Source organism: Hippocampus zosterae, chromosome 4 (genome assembly GCF_025434085.1).
Source record: "Hippocampus zosterae strain Florida chromosome 4, ASM2543408v3, whole genome shotgun sequence".
Taxonomy (NCBI): domain Eukaryota; kingdom Metazoa; phylum Chordata; class Actinopteri; order Syngnathiformes; family Syngnathidae; genus Hippocampus; species Hippocampus zosterae.
The window spans coordinates 22,102,440-22,129,983 of record NC_067454.1 but is presented as its reverse complement, the minus strand read 5'-3'; the positions used below and the strand labels follow the sequence as shown (position 1 = coordinate 22,129,983).

The window sequence follows — 27,544 nt, the reverse complement described above, 5'->3', positions numbered from 1 at the left end:
TATCTTACCAAATAGTTGTCAACACAGGAAGTTTTATATCAAACTAATTTCAACAGTCATTTGACACAGTGGAGAGCAGGAGAGCAAAATTGTACCTTACTTTCCACATTGGGATTTCTCTGCTCTCATCTGACAGAGGAACTTGGAGTTTCTAGGACTTGCTTTGTGTTCTCCTAATCCGAGCGTGTTGATCTCCATTCTAAATTCTTACATGAAAGCCTTCAATCGGTATGAAACAGCTTTCTGATGCATATGGATGCTCAGTGTCCATTGAAGCAAAACTAAAGGAAACAAAGAGTGCAAGGCACTTTCTTATGCATTATATCACTGTCAGTTTCGAGAATGAATCGAATAACATTTTGGATCCCCCAAACGCAGACATAGACAAAATGCAAATAACAAAAATGTTTATGATCAAAAACGCTCAACCGACAAAGGACAAACGGAAACCGCTGGTGTCAAGGAGCCAGGAAAAACAAGGCATAGACAAAAAGCACTTGCAAAAGGCAAGGTAATATGAACACCGAGAATACAAACGGCAAATGACAAGAATCCAATTTGTTGCAAGCTCAAATGACTAAACCATGACAATATTTACAAAACGAGCAACGAAGGGAGCAAGAATAACGACGACAAGATGGAGAGGTCTAGAAAACAGTCTTCAGTCTTACCTCCGATATGGCATCTTAAAAAAAACACAATTGCAGAAAGGGATTTCTCTCCAAGACCTACGGTAATTATTCCGTATTTTATCTACTGGTAGATGAAGTATCCCGCCGCGTCAGCCCTCCTCAGGCAAGAGGGATTCGATGATGTGCATGTGTGTTTGTGTTTTCTGACAATAAACAAAACAGTAACCCGCTGCATAATCTCTGGGGCATTGCCGCTATTTGTGGGCAAACAACGGCATATTCCTCTTTGATTGTGCTGAATGTGACAGCCTACACCTGCATCCTGCAGTCATGCACACATACGCGCACGCACACAAACCCGCACTGATGATTGCACGTGGCGCTGAGGCACGCAGCCAGGGGGAATTGCCATGTGGTGTACACGCACACACACACGCACACACGCACGCACACACACGCACACACACACACACACACACACACACAGATGAAAACACCACGATACCGCCTTTCATCAAGACTACCGACAACACCTTGCCTTCATGAGTGTGAATAACCCTCAAATACACGACTGCTAACCATCTACGCCACAGGTGTCAAAGTCGAGGCCCGGGGGCCAGATCTGGCCCGCCACATCTTTTTCTGCGGCCCGCGAAAGCAAATCAAAGATGTCAACTTTCATGATGCTTGCTAAAATCGTGACCAAAATTTCAAATTCTCCTATGTCATAAATAAAAGTTACTGTAAGCATTTTCTTGTTACCAAACCCCTCATTACAGTAACTTCAACTGACACCCCGAACAGTTTACCTTGTTTGTGCTGATGTCAAACAAACAAACATGTCGCCAGCTTCAAATACAGTGCACTCCGCTTAATAGAACACCATTGGGCCGAAGCGCTTCTGTTCTACTAAGCGGGGTTTCTATTAACCGGAGACACTTTATTAGGTACACCTTCAGACACGTCGACGACCAAGTTATGCACGCAGAAAACCCCCTGCTGACGAGTTAGAAGAGATATTTCGACTATGGACGTCCATATCTTTAATCAAACAACAAAACAACAACTTTAATCAACTTCAGTCAAACATCTCAAATCACGAGAAAAATTTCGTTACTTTTGTCTGGAAACAGGAGTCCGTAATTTTGCGGTTGACTTCCCTCTCAATGTGCTGGATAAGAGGGAAGCCCTGGAAACCGCGGGCGTACCTTCTGAGAATCCGGCAATGCATCGTATCGTCTGAGTATGTCCTTCTGATCCGCAGGTGATAGCCCTCGTCTCTTGAATGAAGTTGAAGCCATTGTGACGTGCGTGTGTCTATGTATGGAGTGACGCGTGCTACCTGTTACTGTATACGGCTAGAACTACCGCGTTTTCTCGCGATAGTGGTACAGTATCGCGATAGCTACACTTCGAAAACCACTAGTTTACAATGTTCATTGCTTACGGCCTGTTCTACTAAGCGGAGATCTGTTCTACTAAGCGGAGTATCTTTATAGGAAATTGCATTAGGCAAATCCGTTCCAGAGCCTTTTGCTCTATTAAGCGGATTACTCTATTAACCGGTGTTCTATTAAGCGGAGTGCACTGTAATGAAAATTAGCATCACAACCACTTTTTTGAACCCATTCATGCGCCAATAATGATAACCTGTAACCTGATAACATGATAAGCTGTCCGCTGTTGTAACAGCTGTCCCCAAAAGGGTTAATCACACATCTGCCTTTTAATTCTATTCCAGGTTTCATCTGATTGAAGAGCTGTCCTATGAGGATGTCAAAAAATGTTACCGTGGCTCGGTGAGTGTCATCCCTCATTGTTGGATGTGTTTTTTAATTGGGACATCTAATTATTTGGCACCGCCTTGTTAATACACAAACAGAAGTAAAAGTCACAAACAGTAACAAAATATGAAAGAGCAAACATTTTTATTTTCAGCCAGGCATTATGCGGCTTTTTGATGTCGGCCAAAAATCATTCGAAAGCAAAATAGCACGTTGTCATCTTAACTTGGTGCGTTGTGATGTTGGTGCAGGAATTTCTGCATACTTTTCTACGAAAGCCCAGCTGCAAGTGGAATCTTAGAGGGCAGATGTATTAGAAATCCTTGAACGGCGACCATTATAAAATGTGAATCAACTAGAGGGGAAAAGTTAATGCCGCTTCAATTGTATTTCCTGTCATTCAGGCTAACCACAATAATATTAATTTGTGCAAACAATAAAACACTCTTAAAGCACTCACATTATGAATGAGGAGGGAGTAATGAAAGTCCTCTACTCTTTGCACCTCTCACACACACACATACACACACACACACACACGTCAAAAATTGCTCATGGTCACTTCATGTCACAATTGAAGCATTGTCAGAATAAAAAAATCACAAATTAAATTCCAAAATGTCATCTGGAAGGATTATAGTCATCCTTTTTTTATTGATGAAATATTTTTCTTTGACTAATGTCTTTCATAGCCTTTTATTTTATGACACTGCATCAGTTTGAAAAGTAGATTTGAAAAGCACCGAATGTGATGATCTTTTTAATTGGCTTCATCCATCCATTTTCTTTTGCCCTTCTCCTCATCATCGTGGTGGGTGAGTTCAATCCTATCCCAGCTGACTTGGGTGAGACCCATTGTACTTCATAGTCTTTAATTAACCGACCAGAAGAGAAAGTGGGGGGGGGGGGGGGAAGCCAGAGAGAGCATGTCGCTATCTGTTATTAAAATGTGCCGTTGACCAGTCTAATTATGTGACCGTTAAGAATGTTAAGTGGAAGTGTCGTGAAGAGTTTATGGTGGCCACAATTGGAATCTGCAAAAGATTGCTTCAGCTCCCATTAATTCCTGTAGGCCAAATTGTGTCATCGTTACACCTTATGCAGTATTTGTTGCTACGCGGCTTTCGTAGACCATGGCTTATGACAGCTGACTACGCTCAGCCCTGAGAAGCTGAAATCGACCGTCACGTAAAAGTAATCCGATTAAAATGGTGCCCTCTGCACTCTCATTTACAGCTGATTGAGATCATTCAAAGAAACCTTGAAACATGATTGCAACTTGCTTCTTGATCCCATGTTTCATCCAAAACATGAATTTCAAGTCAGTAAGTGAAGACCCCCGGCCCGACCCGCCTCTATTACTGTTCGCTTCATTTTCCTGAGGAGACGAGCAGCTTTGAACTATTAATAGAAGGACAATAAGAGTGAGCCAGTCAAAGTGGCAAGAGATGGACAAGAGGGAGGGAGGGAGGGGCGGAGGGAGGGGAGAGAGCGAGAGAAAGGAAAGCCGGGTGGCAGAATGATGGAAATGAGTAGGAGGGAGGAGAGCGGGGAGTGATTGGGACAACTCGCGTATTTGGACACAGGAGGGTTTGGATTTAGGAAGGAGTCGCTGTCCGAGTCGAGGAAATACTGGGAAGGAAAGGGGTCACCCCCTGTGACAGTCCTGGGCAGTGTGTGTTTTTTTTCCTCCTCTGAGTTATCAAGGGCAATTTGAGACAGGGAAGCCTTGAGTTTGAGGACCGCACTCGTGTGTGTGCTCGTGTGTGTTTATGTACACGGTAGCCAGGTGGACGTGTTTTCTCGTAGACTAGCCGGTCACGCATACTGACACGCCTCAGGGGAACAGTGTGTGTCTTGCAGCGACTTGCTTCAGGCCATGGATGAGTGTGTGTGTGTGTACGGCGCCAACGTGCTGAGCCTGGTGCAGAGCTCGCCGCCTCTGAGGGAGCGCGTGGTGTCGGCGGTGAGCCGGGTCGGAGCGGCCGGCGGCTGGAGAGGGAGTTCCGGTGCCGTGCGAGCCGGCCGGTCCGCCAAGGAGCTGCTCATGACTCTGCCCTGTCCCTCTGCACAGACTGTCAGCAAGTACAACTCGCAGTACCACAAACTCTTCCAGTGTGTGCCCAAGGATGAGCTCCTGATGAAAGGTACCTGGCAGCGAAAACTTGAGTAACTAAGAACTTTGTCACACCGGTTTTAAACCTCAACTATACTTGCCGTGTTATTATGTGCTACGTGTCATTTGTACCAAATCCTATTGACGGTCCTTTTTTGTTTCTGTATTCCCTCGGTCAAAAACATGATTGGTATGTGATGCTCTCGGGCTGTTTTCATCTGTTCTGAATTTGTATCATTTTTCTGAAACACAGATTTGGAGACAGCGGAAATTGATGACATTTGTTGTGGAGCAACAAACTGTTTCATTTACTTGCCAATGTTCTATATTTGTGGTTGCCCAAAACCGAAAGGGATTTTCATTTGGCAAACTGGTCTTTTTTTCTTTTTCTTTTTAGACTTTTTCTTCGGTTGCTAGTCTTCAATAAGAGACATCTTAAGGATATTTGAAAGGGGACACACAGAACTTTTTTTTGTTGGTTTGTTTTTGTGGACACAATACAAATACATTGTGTGTATAAAATGCTTGCTTGTGGCCAGGCGATGCAAATGTGTAGCTTCCTACCGGACAATTGGGCCAGCATAGAGAGCTCCTTTTGTGATGTGTGTAAGTCAAGTCAACAAGTCAAGTCAACAGTATTTATAGAGCACTTTCAAACAGCCATCGCTGCATACAAAGTGCTGTACATGGAGCAATTTAATATGCACAATAAACAGCAAGACAAATCGGTAATAAAGGCGGTAGAAAGCATCAAACAGTAAAACCAAGAACAAATCTAAGTCATGCCGAGTCGAACGCCAAAGAATACAAGTGAGTTTTGAGGAGGGTTTTGAAGATGGGCAGCGAGGAGGCTTGCCGAATGTTCAGTGGGAGGTCATTCCAGAGAGAGGGACCAGCAACAGAAAAGGCTCAATCCCCTCTGAGCCTCAGTTTATGGCTTTGGCGAAAGACAATGGACAGGGATACAAAAGTGAGACATTCGTTAAAAACCGCAGGCTCTTGACAAGAACAGACTACTACAAAACATTTTAAGGACACCAGGCATTGGTGACTCCAGCAAAGATGCACATATTTTCCTACCCAGAGGCCAAAGTTCACGATTATTTACCCACATATTTTGCATGGCCCACAAAATCGAATTATATGTGCATGTTGTAGCTATAGAAAAAAGAAATCCTGTGTCTTTGGGTTTCTAAATGCTGGTGCTATTCTTTGAAGTTTGATTTTTTTTTCTTTTCATTGTAACACACAATTGAGAAAATCTTAACCTCATTTGCTCAAGCCAAGACAGCATGGCTTCCTCAATTACTTGATGATTCTTTTTTTTTTAAACAATGAAAAGTTTGACACCAAACATTTACACATCAGTTATAGTACAAGAGACAAATCTCAATAATATATTCACAATATTCCCGATCTTCAGTGATTTTACATGCATTAAAAGTGAACAACCGCCATTAACTTTAAAGACGATGACAGTGAAGCGGAATTCTCAAGATGATGTCATGCCGAATTGGCAAAAAAAAAAAAAAAAACCTGCATTAAAAATGAACCACCACCATGAACTTCAAAAAAACACAATCTTCTCGTGCCTCATAACAACATATTCTTATCCTGTGCAATGTTTGTAATCTTGAAATGCCATAAATTGGGATCTTCATCAACTGAGATCCCCTCTAAATATGACATGTACGCATTTGCGGTTCTAATTCCTTTTTGTCGAGAGTAGAAAATGTTCGCATAACTTCATAACTTCTTTGTTTACGTAGCTCCGACCGCTGCCACCCATGATATAAATTCCCACGATTACACCTTGACTCGCTGCACAGCCGTGAACAACGAGATAAATATTTGACTTTTGTAAATATGAAATCGAAAAAGAAAAACAACGTGTGTTTGTCTCTTGTTTCCTCAGTGTACTCCTGCGCTCTTCTCAGAGATATCCTCCTCCAAGGCAGGCTTTACATCTCGAGAAATTGGCTATGTTTCTATGCCAACCTCTTCGGCAAGGACATTAAGGTACCGTACAGATCACAAGTTTTATTGAGACGATCAAAAACTTGACCTCCGGTCTGAATGTATTGAACTCCAAGGAGTTTTAATCAGTCCACGCCATACCTGTGCTGTGAAATTCCTTTTTTTTTTTCTTTTATGCTATGCATCCTTCCTTTTTTTTTCATTTCTTTGAAACTCAACCTCTCCTGATAGTTGACTGACAATAAGCTTCTTATTCAGGCAACATTCCTTGCATACTGACGAAATAAGAAATGTATCTTACCCCCCTAAGCCCAACCCCCTGACTGCATTTGCTCCCAATGTCCCCATGCTGTGGGGGTTTTAGCCAAATGTATCTTGTGGACATACCAAGAAAAAAAACAAAAAAAGATGTTTGTCTGTTTGTTTAAATGCCCGTTTCCATCTTCTCCTCTCCGCTTGTAGGTGGCTCTCCCCGTTGTCTCTGTGCGGTTGGTGAAAAAGCATAAAACAGCGGGCCTGGTGCCCAATGGCTTGGCTATCACCACAGACACTGGTCAGAAGGTACACACTCTCGTCACAGTCCCTGTGAGTTCAAATGCTTGTGCTGATTAAGCGCAAGCGTGTGTGTGTGTGTGTGTGTGTGTGTGTGTGTGTGTGTGTGTGTGTGTGTGTGTGTGTGTGTGTGTGGGTGGGTGTGCGTGTGCGTGTGCGTGTGCGTGTGCGTGTGTGTGTGTGTGACGGAAAGAACAGCGCTATAGATAGCAACGGCCTGGAAGCATGCTCAAGTGGAGGCAGTGACGTTTGCCATTCTGAACCTCCCTGTATGCCAGACAAGTCATATTTCTACTTTTAATCAGCACATAAGTTGATGAAATTGAAATTCAGAAAGCACCAGTAAACTACAAATCAACCATGATTCAATTCAGTTGATTTGTAAATTACCGGTACCCAATTTGAACGGACAAAAAAAGACGACTGGTATGTTTTAGCTTGAGACAAATATAACTCTTGGGATTTTGTGGTTTAATCGACAGGATCACTTTCTTCATAATTCAGGAAAGCAAGCAAACACATGCACACTAAACAGCAATCTACCAAGGCACATTACAGAAGGACAAAGCTTCTGCAGCATAATCCTGAGCCTGTGAAAATGAGGATTGAGTGGGGATTTCAACAACAGCAATGACAAAAAAACGATACTCGCTAACGTCTCGAGCCAGCAGTGTGCAAGCCATAATGGTTTGCCGAACCCACAGGCCGAAGGTTTTGGGTTCAAATCTGAGATCAATCTGAATCTCTCCCGGTACTTCCTCCCACATTCTTGAAACAGGCATGTTAGGTTCACCGAAGACTGAATTGTCCAATTGGTCAGTTCAGGCTGTTCACCGCCTCTCGCACAAAGTCGACTGGGATCTGCTGTGTGTCTAATCTCGGTCATCCCGGTTGTAGAAATCTGCAAAAAAAAAAAAAAAGACCTCCTGACTAGTGGACCCTTGATTGTTGATGACGTTTCACGACTAATGTTCAGTTCAAGAGCCTTTTGGATTTCGGCTGAAATGTCTTCAACAACCAAAAAATCCAAAACTGGCCTTGATTCAACTTTTGTGGATCAGCTGGACTTCAGCTCACCAGCAACCTTAAAGACGACGAGTGTGATAGAAAATAAATGCGTGTAGGAGACGCAAAAATACTCGACATTGCATTACCCTCAGAAATAGTTTGAAGTCTGTCAGGCTGGCTAATACGAGAGCTGCCACAAGTGACTATTTTGCGTCATCCATCAAATATGAATCACAGCTTATTACACCAGCAAGCAGCTGGTCTTATATACCTGTCATGAGTTTACATCTTGAACTTTTCAACAAATGTGCACATGAACCCTTTCATGCATTCTGTAACCTGATAACATGATAAGGTGTCCACTGCAGTAACCGCTGTCCCCAAAAGGGTTAAAAATGAAGACCTCCAACTGTGGTTCCACTTTGCAGCTCGTACCAGCATTCCTGACATGTTGATAAAATGATGACGCCACTTAAATTCAAGGCGATACCGTGCCTCTCAAATTTTGTATTTGCTGCACTCTGAAAAACGTTTCAACAACACTGAGTTTCGGAACGCTTGAGATGAACCAGTGAACTCTCGGAAGGTATTTGCCAACGTGTCGTCTGTTTGCAAGTGTGGAAAGGAGGTAGAGCGCTAGCAAACGTGTGTGTGCGCTGTTCGTGTTTCGGCGTCACTACGGTCATACAGTAGCTGTGTTTTTGGTTGTTAATAAACGACAGTTCACTAATGCCTCTGTCATCCAGAGCTAAAGGTTGGAATTTATAAACGTAGCCAAAATGTCGTCGCTGCTGCGACCTTTCACTAAACGCACCGTAAACCAGGGCTCACCAACTCGGGGGCGTAAAGGGCGGCATAGTTTAGATGTCTCCCTTCACCAACCCACCTGATTCAAATGATCAGGATTGTTATCAGACTTCCGCAAAGCCCTCTGATGAGCTGCCCATTGCAATCACGTGTGTTTGAGAAGGGAAACATCTCAAACATGCAGGATGGGGACCCTCGAGGATCGGAGTTGGTGTCTCTTGTCGTAACACGAGTGTCAGAAATTGAATCAGGCATCAACCGCAACAAGCTTCCTTTTTAGATGCTTCTTTGTTACTTCTCTGCTGCCACGAGGCGCACGTTTGCATTGCATCAAGTGTTTTTCGGCGAAATGAGTCCTTCCTTTCAGTCTCTGTCGGTAATACTGTACCCGTTAGCCATGACGCTTGGCAAAGTGCTTCTGTTTACATCATGGTTGACCCGGGCTACCACAACTACGCATGTGCGTCGCAGATAGGCAGACTGCCAGCAGGAGCACCAGGAGACCAGGCAGTTAAGAGAGAACTGTCAAAAATAAATAAATAAATGAATAACTACATACATATATACATACAAAGAAAAAAAAAGAGACGTGTCAGCTATTAAATTGATGGATTTGGTCATTGTGGTAGTTGTGAACTAATCTTGGCAGCCCTACTTAATGCATCCAAGTGACAAGGCTCGTACAATATATATATATATAGGAAGAGGTGTGTGTGTGTGTATGTGTGTGCGTGTGTATATATGTGTGTATATGAGAGAGAGAGAGAGAGAGAGAGAGAGAGCATTACACCCCCATACCATGTAAGTAAACCCTCAGAACTCTGCAAGCAGTATAGTGTTGTTATGAATGCCATGTACTTTTTTTAAGCTCCGTTCTCATGTTAAAACATTCAGTGTGTAGTTACCTTTCAAAGTGAATTCACACAGACATGCTCACAAAGTGGATTGATTGTGAACAATTTAACACCACCAAAGTTCTTCAAATCCCACTCTGTGCCACTGAAGAGACAAAACATTCCTGGGGGAGATGAATTATGGACGTTTGGCTAAACACAGTAGAGTAGGGATTATTTTGTACACACCAATTTGTTTCATTTATCTTAGCCAATGAGATCGACTTACCTGTTCAGTTTAGAGATGATGTCATCTTGTTGACATCATTCATCTTTCTGTAAATGGACCCAAGACCGCCTTGTTGGCACAATGGAAAGCCATGATTGCTCTCGGCCCGTTTTTAAGACGGACAGCTGCACTGAATTCAAGGCCAATTGACACTTAAACCTCCATTTTTTTGTTTTTGTTTTTTTTATTCGTTTTCACGCCGCTAGAAAGTTTCAATGAAAAGGTTTTGGACCAGACAGATTAGACTCAGATAATCTTTTTTTTATCATCCAACCAACCATTTTTACAGTCTGTAATAAATGAACGATTGACAGAATGCTTCTCATGAATTAGTCTCCCCGCTCATATACGTCAGTTCACGTGTATTACCCCTGAGCAGACACATACTAATGTTCAATAAATGCACAAACAATCATGACTAAACTTTAGAAGGAGAGCGAATTGTGTTTTCAGCATGACTTAAAGTTTGCCTGCTACTTAACAGACTCCAACAATATTTTTTTTTCAATCTTTACAAGTTGTTTGTGATGAGTGTGTTTATCTTACAATTGCAAGGGAATAGAAGAACACTGTCCAAATGTCTGATTAAGATTCCCCTGCCAACACAGCAGTTCTGATATGAGCTGGAGATCTTTTTGAAGGAGATATAGTTTTACCGTGCAAAGTGTTCCATATGCATGACTCATTGTCTGTCAAGGTCAAAAACCCCGCTGCTACGTGTCTGTGGGATTATACAACACGCATACGGTACTTTACCGAATGTACCGTATGTGTCTTCACAACTGTCTTTGACCTGCTGATTACAAAAGTAGAACAGCATTCTTTCGGAAATAGAAGTTGAGAGGGCTCGTTTTATAATCCCGTCCCTGACCACTTACTCATGATTGTTCCTCAAAATACTTTGCACAAATGTGATTGAAAATACCGTATCATCCTTGTGCACCAAATTAAATTGTTTTAATCTGTGATGGGTTTTTCTTTCTTTTTTTCCCCCTCCACAAAATGTTTTCAAACCTTTTTTTTCTTTAACTTACAACTGGATCAATGCAAAAATCAAGAAATCTTTTACAATTGCTGTTTAGATCCTTGGGATTGCTCATCAGAGCAACCCATGATATACCTTAGATCAGGCATGTCCAAAGTCCGGCCCGCGGGCCAAATCCGGCCCGCGGTCGAATTTCATCCGGCCCTCGGCCCCTGTCATAAAATCAGTGCCGTCTGGCCCGCAGGTTGGGCGCAATGGAACACGTGTTGCATTGACTGAGGTCTCGTAGACTGGTGAGTGATGTTTCATAGAGTACTGCTTCCCTCTAGTGGCTAAATGAGTAATAGCATTCACTAAATGAGTAATAGTATTTAGACACTAGAGGGCATCACTCACGAGTTAACAAGACATCACTCCGTGTTTATATTGACTGATATGTCATATTTCAAATGATCCTTGCAGTTGTGGATATGTGTATTGCTTGTTCATTTCCCTGTTGTTCGAGTCAAAGGTTTTGTGACTATTGAAAAGTCATGGTGACATTTTATGTTTCAAATCAATCAATTTGCACTCAGGAGACTTCTGTTTAAGAAAAAGTCAAGTGAATGAGCAGTTGCATGTGATATACCTGTTTCAAATGAACCAAAAGAAATTCTTAAGATTGTTGAAATTAAAATAAAAATGGAAATGTGAAACAGACTGGCTTACTAAAATTTGTTGAACAATATTGTTGTTCAATGTAAAGAATGTCAGCCAAGGTCGGCCCCCCCGACATTTTACCACATAAAATCTGGCCCCCTTGCCAAAAAGTTTGGACACCCCTGCCTTAGATGTTGACATTCTATTTTTATTTTCTCAGTATGTATTCGTGTCACTTCTATCAAGAGACAGTGTGTATGACGTCCTTCGAAGGATCTGCACACACCTACAGGTGCGTACGCACTCAGTGCCGTGCAATGCGTGCGCGAGACAGCGTGCCACTCAAAGTGATGTCATGTCCCTCTGCAGGTCAATGGGAAGAGTCTGAGTATAAAGCAGTACATGGAGGAACCCGCCTTATCGCTGGTTCGTGTCAGCATCTTCTCCAGAAACGGTCACGTTACACTCTTAACTTGCAGGTTTTTGATACAAATTTTACTGTCGCTGAAATGATCAAATACGACAGAAAAAAAAAATTGAAGCGATGCTCGGGAATATTTTCCATTTGAAACAAAGACATTTGCTCCTCCCACTCAATTATTTACCATCAGGTCTACCGTATGTATGTTAAGGTCCAGTAATTGATTTGTGATGTATTTTCTTCTGGTCCAGGATGAATTCCCGACCCCTGACGAGTTTCCAGTGGGGGATGAATTCCCGTCAGTGTTAAAGTGGAGAAGGAAGCCCTCAGTGGTGTCTGTGTCCTCCTCCCTTCCTGACCTGGTGGGGAACTCCAACAGCAGTCTGAGCACTGCAAGTACACCCTTCAAGTCAGAGCAGCCTGTGGAAGGTCCGACGCTGTGATGAAAACAATTTGCGTATCGGGCAAACTGCATTTTCACTTGATGTCCTTTGGATTAGTTGCGCCTGTATGTGCGTGAAAAAGCAAAACTGGAGAGCGATTTTTCTGTTACGTAACAGCATGTTAAGCTCCAAGCGGAGTGTTAAGGTCAGGAGGGGGAGGGGGCGGGGTTGTATTAAAAAGATGGAGCGGATGCAGATCAAACCCAGATAATCACTAAAAGTATTCGCGGTCAGAAAATAGTTGAGATGCTTTTAAACAGACAGGTTTAATGTGATTGAAAATATGCACTCACATTATTGTTTTTTTTTTGTTGTTTACAGTTAACCAGCATTATTTAAGCAAAATACATACAAGAGCTGTACAAACATTTTCTTGTGCAAACCCTTGCCCTTCAAAGATTAGAAGGCTCGGTTTTGATTGACACTCTCAGAAATGTATTTATTTGACAATATGTTATCATTATGCACATCATTTTGCTTGTTTAGTTCACAGGGTACTGCTGGTCACCTTATTGGGATACATTTGAGAGACAAAACATCAGAAACCACGAAATGCAATACAGTAATATAGTAACTAAAAATAACATGATGTCATGTCAAAAAAAAAAAAGGAGAAGAACATGATTGACAAATAGATTTTTACCGGTAGTTTGTATCTTGTTGTGCGACAGGTATTTGCAATTCACTGCTCGCAAATTCAAATTCAAGTCTAGTATTGCTCTGATACCTTCTTGCTGCAGCTTGGTGGGTTGCAGTGATAATACAATAAAATACAATACATGCTGATTCATATAGCGCTTTTACAACAGCGGCAGCTGTAACAAAGCGCTTAACAAAACAGTTCGCATAAAGTCAAATAAATAAACACAACACATAACATAAAACACGGACAGTCGTGCAGTTTTTTCCGTCACACGCTTTGTTGTTTGAAATGGTTTGAGATGAAAGAGGAGAGAATCGAAGTGTCCTTTAACCAGTGGATCAGAGACGTCATGCACATGCACACGTCGGCTACAAGCTAAGTTTCAAAGTCAACAAGAAGCTGTAGCATCCATTGACGAAAAAAGAGATTGGTTCACTTTTCCTGTCCCATGGAAATCCATTTCAATTCCAAGCGGCGACTCTCGGTTCCAAATACGCATCCGCGCTCTGCGCCAACGCTCCTCTCTCCTCATCCTCAACTTCAGCAGCCATCCATCCCGCCGCACCAACGCCGACTGTCCAACAGCGCCGACATATCCACTGAACAAAACGGGGTTGTGAAAAACGCTGACCATTATAGGCTAGGCGCATTTATACAGAGTCTAAAAGACAAATTTTACTTATCATACATTTTGTGGTAGCAACTTATAAACTTCTTTAGGAGGGCTGTCACAAATGTGTGCAATTTTCATCAGGGTTTCGCTCCAATCCCTCACCAAGAGCAAGGGAACACTGCATTGGTCGTCAATTGGTCATAACCAATACATGCCTGCTGCAACAGAATTCAATCTGAAGCTTGCATAATTGCTGATGAGACATGTGTGTGTGTGTGTGTGTGTGTGTGTGTGTGTGTGTGTGTGTGTGTGTGTGTGTGTGTGCGTGTGTGTGTGTGTGTGTGTGTGTGTGTGTGTGTGTGTGTGTGTCACAGAGCGAGCCCTGCAGACAGACAGAGGCCTTTTATCAGAGCCAGTGGCAGAGTTGGGCCAGATGGAATACCAGCTGCTCAAGTTCTTTACCCTGCTGTGAGTGTGGAACACGTTTACACACACTCACAACACAGGTCCACACGTAATGCGAACGTAATAGATGACACAGTCATGATGTCTTGTCATACAGCATTTGGCGCAAATAAAACACGCACAATACTTCCATGACTCCAGATTTGCTTTATTCATGTCCATCCATTCATTTTCTGTTGTGCTTGGAATCAGATGGGTAGCAGGTGAACTTGAGCTTATCTCATCTTACTTTGGTTTCAGACTTTGGACCGCTTGCTGGTCAATCACTTTGCACCGTTCTGGTTCACATTTACGCGTTTGTTTAAAAATAAATACAATGGAAAAATCCCCCTTGTTCAAATTGGTTGGCTGTTGCCCCCCAGTGTTCACTGTGACAAATCACAATACTCTCGAAACAGTTTATGATATACAATCGAGCAGGGCATCCTCCCCGTAGATTTGCATATTGACAAAATATAAAAAATAAAACAGTGTTATCTTTGAAGGTATTTTAATTATTTTTGGATGTGTGTGTGTGTGTGGGGGGGTCTTTTTTCTGTTCGTTTTTTCCTAATTCCCCCATGTTTTTCATGAAAGACATTGAATATTTATCTGTGGGGGGGGGGGGTCCAATTATTTTAGGAGTTCGTAAAAAAACAACAAAAAGTGACAGAATTCCTCAAAACAACACTAGGAATCCAATGTGTGTGTGTGTTCTCTTGGCAGTATCATTCTCCTCATCCTTTCTTCGTGCTACCTGGCATTCCGTGTCTGCAGTCTGGAGCAGCAGCTCTCCTTCCTCAGCAACCCGCATTTGCCCCTCAGGGAGAGGTCACTAATAATCAATCCAACTCCTAATTTACTCTAAATACACACACATAAGATGCCTACTCTATGTGTGAATCAATAGGAGGAGGAGGAGAGGCATAGACCAAAGGCTCCGTCAACCTGTCTTGCTTTCCCGTTGTCCAGGTAACCTCTGCTCCCTTTGACGGGCCTTCGGTTTGGCTGCTGGTCAAGCTTCCCACGTCTAGATCCAAAATGATCTCCGACTCTCCAATTCATCGTATGACGACGAAAACGTCAACCCGTCCCCAGACGTCCGAGGACCTTCCCTCCGTGGGACAGGTGATCACTTTGAGACTATGCAAAGAGACTCTTTATTTGTGTTCAGTAATGACCCTGAAGCAAGTGACTGACCATTCAATCGAGTAAATTACTTGAAAAGACTGAATGTAAAAGGGCATTTCATTTGTGGCTCAGTCAACTTTACAGAGACCGAAACCAAACAACCCGTCTGATGGTCCTCACTTGTGCACTTTAAAAAAAAATGTCCCCCTAATTTTCAAATCATTTTTAGCCGTATATATCATTCTTGGACAGTGAAAGAGTGGTCAAAACATGTGCCGAACAATTCTGAGGTTCCAGGGTTCGAATCTCAGCTCGCGCATTTCCATCTTGTCCCCCGTGCTTGAGTGGCTTCCTCCCACATTCCAAAAACACGTCTGTTAAGTTCATTGACGGTTCCAAGTTGTTCCTAGGTGTGAGTGTGAATGATGGCGTGAGTGTCGTGATGCGCCCCTGCAACCAATCACTTTGCACTCTGCCGCGCAATTACCTGGGATAGGCTCCAGGCCACCGTGACCCTAAATGGGGACAAGCGGGACTCAAGATGAAGGGATGGATGGATTATTCTTGAAGAGAGGTACTCACTTTTGAAGGAGACAAGGTTGCAACACTTGACTGACTGAAAATATCACCTAACTGTAATATACCGAAGCAATAGCACCTCTTGCGTGTTGATTACAATGTGAATGCAATGATGAGGGAACTAGACAGCAAATGTCTATTTATAGATGTATTAATGAGAGTGGTTTATTCATTTCAAATGAAGTGCTCACTGATATACTAATGATGAGTGCAAATGTTATCATGACTTTGCTGAAGGATATTGTATTGATTTTTGTTGACTGGGCGTTGTTCTAGTTTAGTAATGAACTCCCTGTTGATTAAATTGGCGACAGACTAGCCCAGGAATGTTTGTGTGTCATTTGTCACAAATCTGTGATTACCCGTAGTTTGAATACTAACACATCAATTAATTGACGTAAAAGTACCGTAAATAATTTGTCTTAGCATCACACCAACACTGGTTCGGATGTAGTCATTACGTTTGATCTCAATTCCAAGGACAACTATTTTAAATAATAATGATTTGCTTTTTGATCATCTAGATGGCGCACAAAAACCGAAAATTCACCATGTCATGAAATTATACTCCTATTTTACATAAACTTATCAAAATGAATAGGGTGGTTATATCGGCAATGGCCTTCTGAAAATCAATGTCATATCTCTGATGATGCTGTACAGGGATTCCAATTTTTAAAATGAACTACTGAAATAAATGAACTTTCAAAGTTTTTGAGAAGCACCGACAAGTTGCCTTTATATAAAAACATTGAAAAAAATGATGCATGTACTGCTGAGAGACAAATATTCAATGCAAGCTAATGAAACATGAAAACAAAATCGAGAAACTCATTGCCATACTTTGCAAAAAGAGCACAGAAAATTACTGCTCACATCCACCAGGGGACGTACTATCACTATTATAGTCATTTCATTTCATTTCATTTACAGTACTTACTTTTCAACTGGGCAACTGAATTACGGGTCATTCCAGAACCGGAAGACATTTTACATTCCACTCATCAAATTTTAAATCATCCATATGCAAAATGCTAAAGCATGCTGTTTCTGAGACCAAATCTAAACAAGAATGCCTGAAAATTGTTTTTACAGCTGGGATGGGCTCCAGCACCCCCCGCGACCCTAGTGAGGATCAAGCGGTACGGAAGATGAATGAATGAATGAATGAATACTGTACTAAATAAGTATGGAGAACCCCCTAAAATGTCATTTTTCTCTTGTCCCCTTCCCACCACCATAATGACCACTACAGTGTATTGAATCTCAAATAAAACTGTTCAAATTTCTTTATATACTGTATATAAATTTCTTTATATATATATGTATATATACAGGTACCTCATCAAGGTACCTAGGTACCTTGACTGTACGCAAGCCGAAAGGAAGGAGGCCTAGTGAGTGTGAGAGCCACTGTCCAGGATGACACATCCAAGCTCCATGAATACATCGAGGAGAAGGCTCCAACGGATGACGTTCTCAGAGAATGTCTCAGACAATGGGCAACAGAAGATGAGGCGCTGGAAGAGGGACCATCATGGGAGGACAAGCCCCTACACGGGATGTACCACCGGACCATAACTGAAGTGGCTGATCTCAAGAAGTCCTATCAGTGGCTAGAGAGGGCTGGCCTGAAGGACAGCACAGAGGCACTCATCCTGGCCGCTCAGGAGCAGGCCTTGAGCACCAAAGCCATCGAGGCCCAGATATACCACACCAGACAAGACCCAAGGTGTAGGTTGTGCAAAGAGGCACCTGAGACGATCCAACACATAACTGCAGGGTGTAAGATGCTGGCAGGGAAAGCCTACATGGAACGCCATAACCAGGTTGCTGGCATAGTCTACCGAAACATCTGTGCAGACTATGGACTGGAAACCCCAAGGTCAAAATGGGAAACACCTCCGAAGGTGGTGGAGAATGACAGAGCGAAGATCCTGTGGGACTTCCAGATCCAGACTGACAAGATGGTAATGGCGAACCAACCAGATATCGTGATCATAGATAAAGGGCAGAGGAAAGCCGTTGTCGTGGATGTAGCGGTCCCAAGTGATGGAAACATCAGAAGGAACATGAGAAACTCGAGAAATACCAAGGGCTCAGAGAGGAGCTGGAGAGAGCCTGGAAGGTAAAGGTGACAGTCGTGCCTGTGGTGGTCGGAACACTCGGGGCAGTGACCCCCAAACTAGATGAGTGGTTGCAACAGATCCCGGGAACAACATCGGACATCTCAGTCCAGAAATGTGCAGTGCTGGGAACAGCAAGGATACTGCGCAGAACCCTCAAGCTTCCTGGCCTCTGGTAGAGGACCCGAGCTGAATGAGGGACGGACACCACCCGGGGGGGGGGGGGGGGGGGGGTGAGACGAGGATTTTTTTTCAGGTATATAATTTGTTTCATTGCCGTCTCTTGGAACTGTAAATTATTATTATTTATGGAACGTGTGTCCCACAACATCCACGCCACCGTTACCACCACTTTTTTAGCATGGTAGACGAAAAGGAAAGCAGTGAATGCACGATATTCCGAACGTTGACATCATCAAACGGTTTTTCAAAGGAATGGAGATAGTCATGGTACACATATTTTTGTCAACACCATGAGTTTGTTGCATGATGTCATAAAGCTGGAATCATGAGTGCCACTTTTTCTGTTTTACTGTTTATTTTCTGTGTGTGTGTGTGTGTGTGTGTGTGTGTGTGTTAGTCAGAAACAAATTAGGACATATGGCCAGATGGGCTGCTGCCCTCCAGGGAGTCATATTGTTTGTCCCGTAATGCCCCCCCCCCAGATGACCTTTAACCTCTGGCATGATTGAGAACGCTGACTGTAACGTCATGGTGATGGTTAGCATGACACATGCTAAAATCATCAGGACACAGGCAGTGCTTGCTTCGAGAGTCTTGAACACAGATATGCACCGTCGACACGCGTGACTTTCAGTGTTTAAAGTGAGAGGTGCGGCTTCCGTATTAATTCCCCGAACAGACAAATCTTTATTTATGTTTCGTAAGCTCGAGTGTGCCTTATTAAGGCTTAATTTGACTGCAGTAGCAGACTATTGCACAGTATTAGTGGTAGATAATGGATAGTGATGGATTTAATTGAATAATTCTATTTTAAAAATATGGGATTCTGGACAGTTTTACTTGTCGTGACATATTGCGCTTATTTTTAAGTAATTGCATTGAATTCCTGCGTAGAGTTTGCATGTTCTCCCCGTGCCTGCGGGGTTTTTCTCCAGGTACTCCGGTTTTCCTCCCACATTCTAAACACATGCATTGTTGACTGAACACTCCAAATTGTCCCTCGGTGTGATTGTGAGCATGAATGGTTGTTCGTCTCTGTGTGCCCTGCGAATAGCTGGCAACCAGTTCAGGGTGTACGCCGCCCCCCTACCGAAATCAGCTGGGATAGGCTCCACCACGCCCGCGACCCTCGTGAGGATAAGCGGATTAGAAAATGGATGGATGGCTGGACACATCAGGGTTTGAGTCTCTGCAATGGCCTTTCTGTGTGGAGTTGGCATGTGTTCTAAGTGCCTGCATCGGGTTTCTACAGGTACTCCAACATCTTCTCACGATGAAATTAGATATGTTCATTGAAGAGTCTTAACTGCCCATGTTGACATTGTGAGGGTATAACTGTTGTTTGTGTTTACGTACCCCGGATGGCAAACAATCCTTCCATTCATCAATTGAGCGTCAATGGGAATCATGACAGATAAAAGCATCATTAATTGAAATGCAGCAGTTAATCTCAACATATCATAACAACCACAAAATGAACTGCTCTCCATAGGGTCGAACATTCAGGCTGCACGCCTCCCTCTGCTGTCATAAATCCTACACAGAGGCGGTGTAACGCTTCAGTGATGGTCATTAAATGGGTGCGCTTTTGCATGGGCCGGTGCATGTAAGCATATAATAAAAATATAGCTTAACCTGCTAATGATTAGCACATGTTCAGGGAACACATTCTTGAATGAATTAGGTTGGGTTATGGCATTCGTCCACTCGCAGAACTTGCTAAGAAGCTTCAAAATATATTAACCTTTTCATGCACCAATAATGATAACCTGTAACCCAATAACATGATAAGCTGTCCACTGCAGTAACTGCTGTCCTCGAAAGGGTTAACATAGAATAAAATATTTAGAACAGGGGTGTCAAACTCATTTTTGTTGCGGGCCACATTGTAGTTACGGTTTGCCTTGGAGGGTCGTTATGAATTTTAGAAACCATCTAAATGTTTAATTACCTCCACATATTACAAACACAGAGTTCAACAAATTGATGAATAACTAGTTTTAAAATCCAAAATCAAGAATAATGACTATCATTGTGGACTACATTTTGGTTCATACTTTAGCAAGCATCATGGAACTTGACATGCTTGATTTGCTTTCGCGGGCCACATAAAATGATGTGGCAGGCCCGATCTGGGCCCTGGGACTTGACTTTGACATCAGATTTAGAATGTCATGAATCCCTGCAAAAAAAACAAAAACAATAAAAAAAAGCAAGCACAGACCAGCATGGGTGTCCACCAGCCTAAACCATCAGAAACCAGCATTTTTTGTTGTTGTGTTTTGGTGTTGGTGACACCAGCAAGACCAGCAAATCGTCGCTGTCCTGTGGAAAAACATGTACTGTACGTTCCTTCTTGTTATTTTTTTGCACATTTATTGCTCAATTGCCCCTGACCGAACACACCGAAAATTTGCACACACAGACCCATCCGGCAACACGGAAACAACTCTGCTGGTAAATCAGTTTTACCCGTATCGCTTACTCTCCCACATCCGTTTGTTGACAGCTAAGTAATATTCAACTTTGACTTCCATAAACAGAAAATAGGGGCAGAAACAAAACTGTTGTGTTCTTTTGTCGACTCCACGCTTTGAGCCTGAGCTAATGAAGGTGTACGTTTCTATTTGTTACGATGGGCTGAGCTGCTTTCTGATTTCACTGTACAACTGACCTCCGTTACAGCCCAAGCAAGTGAGAAGGACAAGCCTGGCTGGTACTTCAACATTTCAGTGACAGCCTGTAAACGCAGAAGAGAAAAATGATCTTATATCACTTGTAAACATCTATTTGTTGTTCACAAGTGATATAAGATTAATATTAAGATTATTATTATTATTTGTCCCACACTGGGGAAATTAACAGCCTCCAGCAGCAATAATGTGGGTAGAAAGAACAAACACCGTTCAATTACCGGTAAGTGCAATATAAATACAAAATGGATAAATCGCAGTGCTATTTACAATTGTTTTTCACATCATTTAATTATTATTATTATTGTTATTTTTATTCAGCAGCCTGACAGCAGTCGGTAGGAACGAGCGTCAGTAGCTCTCCTTCTTGCAGCGCGGGTGTAACAGTCTCTGGCTGAAGGAGCTACCTAGTGCTGTCAGGGCGGGCTGGAGAGGGTGGGAGGGACTGGCCATCATAGCTTTTAGCTTACCGCTAGTTAGCATCCTTCTGTTGCCCACCTCCTCCAGAGTGTCAACGGAGCATATGAAACGATGATACATTTGCTGTATGTGGGTTCACAGTCATAATGGCCGTCTGAGGGAAGCTATAACCGCGATGTGGGCCGCGACTATTTTGACACCTACACTTTGGACTTGAACGACTGAAAACTTCACAAATCTGTCACTTGAAAGCTATTGGCCACTTGGAACACATCCAACTGCACATTTGTTTGACTCACTAGTGTATATGCAGTCATACACATGCCCCTCTGCTTTACTACACACCTGTCAACCCTAATGATAGTGGATCACAATTACTGTTTGTGTTTCTGGCAGTGTCACGTCCCACCTTGCGCAGCAACATTGCTCAGCTCATTCACCATCGTTCAACACATATCAAGGTAATCTGTGTTTATCATTACTTTGTCATATCGAGCACTGCCAAGGCGGTGAATGCCCAAAAGCATTGCGTAACTGTATCTGACTGAGTAATGTGGAAGTGCGAGGCTGGTTCATCTAAGGCATCAACAATTTGCCATGCTTGTCTTTACGAATGTGAACAGCCTTAAAACATAGTCTTAGTAAAGGTAACAACGCTTGTACTCATTGTGAAATTTTCGTCATCAATGCGTGTCAGTGGTAAATTCTTAACCAAAATGATCGTCTGTGTGCAGGCATGGAAGGTGTTCCCGGCATCAAATTCAAAATGGGAGAAGATTTTGGGGGTTGGGCTGTGGGGGTATAGTATCTGCTTGAGCATTAAACATCTTGTATTTGTAATGTATTCAATTTGAATATAGGTTATAAGGAATTTCCTATGTTCGTATTTACATTTTAAACAACATCCCAATTTCATTGCAATTGGGGTTTGGAAGGCTCAAAATAGTTTATAGGTGTAAAATGAGATTATGTTTGTCTTTGATTGTTTGGTGACCTTAGTGAGGATCAGCAGCAATGAAGATGGATGGTGACCTATTAAATGTGCCAAAATAGCCTAATGCTGCGAGGACAAGCGCTGTAGAAAATATGCCATTTGTTCTTGTAAAAAATTGAATGTAAACGATTCTGAACCTATGCATATGACAAAGGTAACAGTTTGAGGATAAAACTGATTTATTAAAATAATGTTTCAACCCACCAATGCTGCCGACATCCCATGACAACCAAGGCTTGGAATCAAAGTCACATTCTATCAATTCTTGTTAATCTGACAATGACCTTTAATCTGTGTTAACATTTTCACTTTTGCCCCAAACTCACAAAATGGAGTAAAGTGACAGATTCGGCTGCCGTTGTTTTGTCCTCACTTAAAATGTACAAGAGACTTCATGCCTTTTTATAGGCATGCTGGTGTTCTTGGGTTTACGTATCACGTTTTGCAGTGCTTACATTAAAGATAAACATGACGGCGTGAGTTGAATGAATCATAAAAGAGTCAAAATATTGTCACTTTCTTCCATTGCAGACTGACTACCATTGAAATAAATAAGATTAGCTTTATTTAATGAGTGCATCTACGACTCCAGCAGACGATACATACTTGGACAAAATTATTGGCGCCGTTTATTAATGATAGAAAACCGACAATGGCCTCTGAAATAACTACAAACTGACCAAATTTATCATTTTCATTCATTTCATTTTTGTCCTTTATTTTAGTGACCAGTGACAATTTTTCTTTCATTAAGGATGGCGTACCAATGATTTGATCCAATCATTTAAATGTAGTTCTGCATGAGGCGAGTTTGGTACCAAGGAGAAGTCAGAGCGCATCAGAGTTCGCTGTGAGCGAGACTCTGGATTATTATGCACCATTCTGCTCTCTTCTGCTTAATAAAGGCTGGGGTGAGAGTTTGCAAAGCCAGGTGTGGCTTCTCACATAAGGCCTCAGCTATACAGATGACATACATTCCACAATCATAGCTGTTCTCTTGTACAGGAGTGGGTTGCTCCTGAAACACAGGCTTTCTTCCTGCACCCAACAAGGGTTCTAGCTTGCTAGCAATGAGACGGGCGTGCAGAGAGTTGCTGCCATTTTGAGAGTCATAGTGAGCAAAGTTGTTGGACTTATGATGATACACCAGAAGGCTCCAGTGTGACCCTCCAGCGCTCTGGTCGTTGTTGTCATTCACAGCCAGGAAGACACGACGACGTGAAGCCAGATCCAGAGGGTCAAGAAACATAGCCAACTCCTCTGGGCAGGAAGCACACTTGACAAACTGGGTAACCTCTGGGCTGACAAAGACGACACTCTCCCCCAAGAGTCGAAAACGCTCACTGGCAAAGTACTCAAAGGCAAATCCGATGATTTGGTCGTTAAGCCAGTGGGGTCCTTCGAGGAGAGACACGTCAGAGCGTCGAAGCAGGCTATTCTGAAAGCTCAGCACGACAGGATCCATCCTTCAAACACACATACCAAGTGTCAGCCAAATACATTTTTAAACGCTGCGTTATCTTGTTCTACCACATTCATATTTGTGAATCAGATGTTATTCACATCTGATTCACAAATCAGATGTGAAAAGGCAGTTTCACGCATCATCATACTTAAAAAATGTATTTTTTAAAGTATGATACTTAAAAAAAAATAAAATTTTAAAAGTATTGTTTTTGTCTTGTTGAGGATTGGGCATATAGTCAGATGCACCAAATGTATTTATTAATTTGTGGGGTAAAAACACGTGCCACGATTTAAAGACGTTCACACGTAAACCTAACTGGTAGATGTGACGTAAAGATTACTTTAGATTACGTTACTTTGTCATTTCTAAAATGGTACAGAGAAGTATCGCGTTACGGAATCACAGCACACTGCGGCTATGTTAGCATGGTCTTGCTAATCAGATATCTCAACGTCACAAAAAGCTACAAATTTATCTAGACGCAGATACATCCCGGAGCTCATCAAATCCTTTACTTAGCTCGAACGAGTGTGGTTAATTCCCTGTCAGTACCTAAAATAACATTCGACTGAAGAAGCGTTGGAAGTTATAACGGCATCCCTCCTTACACTAACTGCCGTAAACCGCTTCGAGTAAACATTCCTAATTCGCGACAGTGGGAGGAGCCGAGGCTAAAGAAGAAAAAAACTATAGCGGCTCAGAATTAGGTGTTTACAAATAATAAATTTACGGATTGTATGCATTTTATATGGATATTCTATATATGTATATTTCGCCTCATAATTATTTTTTAAAAATTGCAGTATGTTGAAGAACGTCGCCGTCTTGCGTCGGCTTCCTGTTATGTCGCTCGGCCGCGTGAGCGCGCCTGTGAACGGAGCCGCGCTGATTAGCTGATCACAGAAGAGTTGGCAGTTCTCTCAGCGTCGCTGCAAAGTCTGTCACAAGCGGCTCTCGATCCCAGCAAACAATTGATACGCACGGATAAATAATGCCGCACCCCGCGGCAAAGAGATGACCTGCGGGGAGTCAGTCAGAAGTGAGCGGCTGAGGACATAAAAAGACGCTGGAATGGCGTGAAAAGGCAGGGAATTAAATAGGAGTTCAGTGGTGGTGACGGAGGGAGGAGGAAAGCTCCAGATTCGAACCCCAGCGACTATATTTGACTTTCGGCAACCTCGTTTGGAGGTAAGAGTTATTTAAGTCACAGAGGTCCACAAGTCCTTTCTTGTTTGGGCAGCTCACTCTCTTCTCTGCGCACTCCATCCTACAGTATTGCCGAGCCTTGTGCATGTGCGTGCATATACGTGCGTGTGCGTGGCGCGTGTGTGTGGGGGGGGGGGCTCGGTGACTTTGAGAAGCTCAACCATACCGCGTTTGTGGATGTACAGTGGACTTGTCGCTTTACTTTGGTTTTCAAACAAGCTTGACCTCACTTGTCTTGTACGCGTGTCGTCAGTAAAGTTAGGTGCGTAAACCAGCTCGCTAAAGCTGGTCTTTGGACCCTTGTGTGTTTTCACGTATTATTTGGTATAGGCCACTGAGGAAAAACGTAGAAGCACAGTTTGCGGATTTGTACTGACGCTGCTGATGCATGAGTCTCCTCTTAGAGAACTCCATGTGATGTGTGAAAGTGGCATCGTCCTGATGCTGTGAGTTTTTTTTACATGGATGGATAGCAGAAGAACAGAATAGTGATTGTCCTCCATCCGTTTTCTCTAGCTCTAGCCCTAGCCCTAATTAGGGTCACCCATGAGTTTATGCATGTCCCAGCTGTCTTTGGGCTAGCGTTGGGATACAGCCAGGACTGGTCACCGGCCATTTGCAGGGCACATGTTAGACAAACAAGTTATTCACCCTCTCACTTATGGACAATTTAGCCATCGGTTCACCCAGCAGGAGATCACCGAACCTCTTTGGAATATGGGAGGAAGCGCAGGAAAAACATGGCAACTCCTCTCAAGAAGAGATCCAAGTCAAGAGTTGAACCCCCAATCTCTTAATGGAGGAGGCAGACGTGCTTAGCACAAAGCACGAAGGTGGTGTCCATAACATGCAACGTAAATGTCAAGCCGTTTGCGCGCTGCCCTCGTGTGGTCATGAGAGACAGACCTGTTTATTTAATGGGTCCACCTTTTTATGGTTATGTTCCGATTTTCTTTCTGGAAAGGTATGCCTGTGTCAGATCAACAACTTTGATTCCAGTAGCAGTGCTCGCCCCAGGAGCTTCTCAAGCCTTCGGCTGTGCACAGGTGATGAGAGTAAAGTGGGCCTGTCCTATGGGAATGTGAGGTCTGAGAAGACACAGCTGCTGTGGTATGAGAGGCAGCCTGGGCGGAGACACCAGCAAATGGGACATCCGACACTCGGCAAGATCTCGTCTGCTATTTGTAAAAACTGGCCTCAGTTTATCACCTCAGGTTAGATCTGTTGAGTTGCTGGTAGCAGCGGCGCTTCACTTCAACTTGCCTCAGAAGCTCAACTTTTTCCTTTGGTGATTGTGGTTACGTAATATGCGAGACTATAAGATTCGGTTATACAGTATTGGGTAACAGTGTGCAACATCTCAATGCATTCCAACAGCTCCATTACTGAATGAGTTTGACATGTGTAGTGTTGTCAGAGAATCAAGTGTATTCTTCCGAGGAAGCCCTCAGTGACTTTCCTTTACTAGCCCTGTTCAATTACATGACGCGTTATATTTTTTTCCCTAATACTTTGTCTTTAATTGTGTTTGTCCAATTAAGTGTTGGCGAAAAACAATGAATTTGATGCTATCACACACAAATCAGTGAACATATCCCTCATAAATATAAAAGCTTTCCCTGTCGTTAATCCATTGCTTGTGCCTTCATATTGCAGACAGATGAGGCGCGTGCTTTGTGATATGATGTCACTGATGTGTGTAGCTCGTTGCCAATCTCAGAGCCACAGACATCCCAAACTCGGTATAAATGCCATATTTTCTATTTTGGCGCATTTGCAATCACATGGTGCAGTGATCCGATTTAAACAGGTATCCATTGTGCTCGCAAGAGGTTTTACAGGATGCGGAGCACATTTTTAACTGCATTATTACCAGCATGCCTTACGTGACAGTTGATGTAACCCCAAAGTAAATGTACAGTGAGTACACTGCTTCCCCATTAAGTTGGGGAAGCAGTTCTGTTCCGTGTCCAGGCTGTCTGGCAATTGCTGTACTGCCAAGTTCCATTCCATTATCATTCCGGTGTTTCATGATGGATTTTTAAAATGTGTTAATGTCTTCAAAATACTTGACTGTACAATGAACATGAAAGAATATTTCTCCCTCCCCTATAGATAGTCAGGAATGTGAGCACTAGTGAAGACTGGTACAAGTTTTTTTTTTTAATTCCATCTCCAGGGACAGCATAGCGGTAGAGAGGTGCGGTCCTAACCCAAAGATTGCGACCCCAACTGGGCTTGAGCAGGGCACATTAGTCATCGTCATCAGTCGCTGAATGAGGAGATGGCGTTAAAGCGTTTCAAATGCCTTGAAGGTGGAAATGTGCTATAAAAGTGAAAGCCCAAGCCCATTTTTGGGGAATATAGAAGTGCTCTTGTGGAATTTATGGTCCCTTTGATACTATCATCTTGAGGTAATTACCCATACAGTCCATTGTTTTGGATATGTTACCAAGGTGAAAATATTAAGCTTCTGTCCACTCATGAAACAAAATAAAATTGTCAATAACACATTTTGGTCAAGGTCAGTTTCATGAGTTTTTTTAATTTTTTTTTCG

At 42.8% G+C, this 27,544-nt stretch overlaps 4 protein-coding genes across 13 annotated transcripts in view; 2 read left to right on the top strand and 2 right to left on the bottom strand.

The window, feature by feature from the left end:
• The window catches only part of gramd2aa (GRAM domain containing 2Aa), a 35,604-nt gene extending 19,390 nt beyond the window's left edge, over nt 1–16,214 (top strand). For 3 of the 5 annotated variants that reach the window (XM_052063220.1, XM_052063224.1, XM_052063223.1), the window contains exons 3-11: nt 2,374–2,431; nt 4,266–4,563; nt 6,448–6,551; nt 6,972–7,070; nt 11,843–11,914; nt 11,992–12,048; nt 12,295–12,472; nt 14,117–14,210; nt 14,913–16,214. In XM_052063220.1, coding sequence (XP_051919180.1) covers nt 2,374–2,431; nt 4,266–4,563; nt 6,448–6,551; nt 6,972–7,070; nt 11,843–11,914; nt 11,992–12,048; nt 12,295–12,472; nt 14,117–14,210; nt 14,913–15,054 — 1,102 coding nt within the window. In that variant the 3' untranslated portion in view covers nt 15,055–16,214. The remainder of the gene's footprint in view (nt 1–2,373; nt 2,432–4,265; nt 4,564–6,447; nt 6,552–6,971; nt 7,071–11,842; nt 11,915–11,991; nt 12,049–12,294; nt 12,473–14,116; nt 14,211–14,912) is intronic. The other 2 variants (XM_052063222.1, XM_052063225.1) reach the window with 2 other exon arrangements.
• The window catches only part of LOC127599381 (uncharacterized), a 207,536-nt gene that overhangs the window by 18,746 nt on the left and 161,246 nt on the right, over nt 1–27,544 (bottom strand). The gene's annotated exons all lie outside the window — the stretch shown is intronic.
• Nucleotides 22,474–23,879, bottom strand: senp8 (SUMO peptidase family member, NEDD8 specific). Its single transcript, XM_052063364.1, has one exon. The coding sequence runs from the start codon at nt 23,775–23,777 to the stop codon at nt 23,151–23,153; it is 627 nt and encodes a 208-aa protein (XP_051919324.1). The 5' UTR covers nt 23,778–23,879; the 3' UTR covers nt 22,474–23,150.
• The window catches only part of myo9aa (myosin IXAa), a 107,236-nt gene continuing 104,253 nt past the window's right edge, over nt 24,562–27,544 (top strand). Inside the window, exon 1 of one of the 6 annotated variants that reach the window (XM_052062967.1) lies at nt 24,562–24,968. The gene's annotated coding sequence lies outside the window, so the exon portion shown is untranslated. The remainder of the gene's footprint in view (nt 24,969–27,544) is intronic. The other 5 variants (XM_052062970.1, XM_052062965.1, XM_052062966.1 and 2 more) reach the window with 5 other exon arrangements.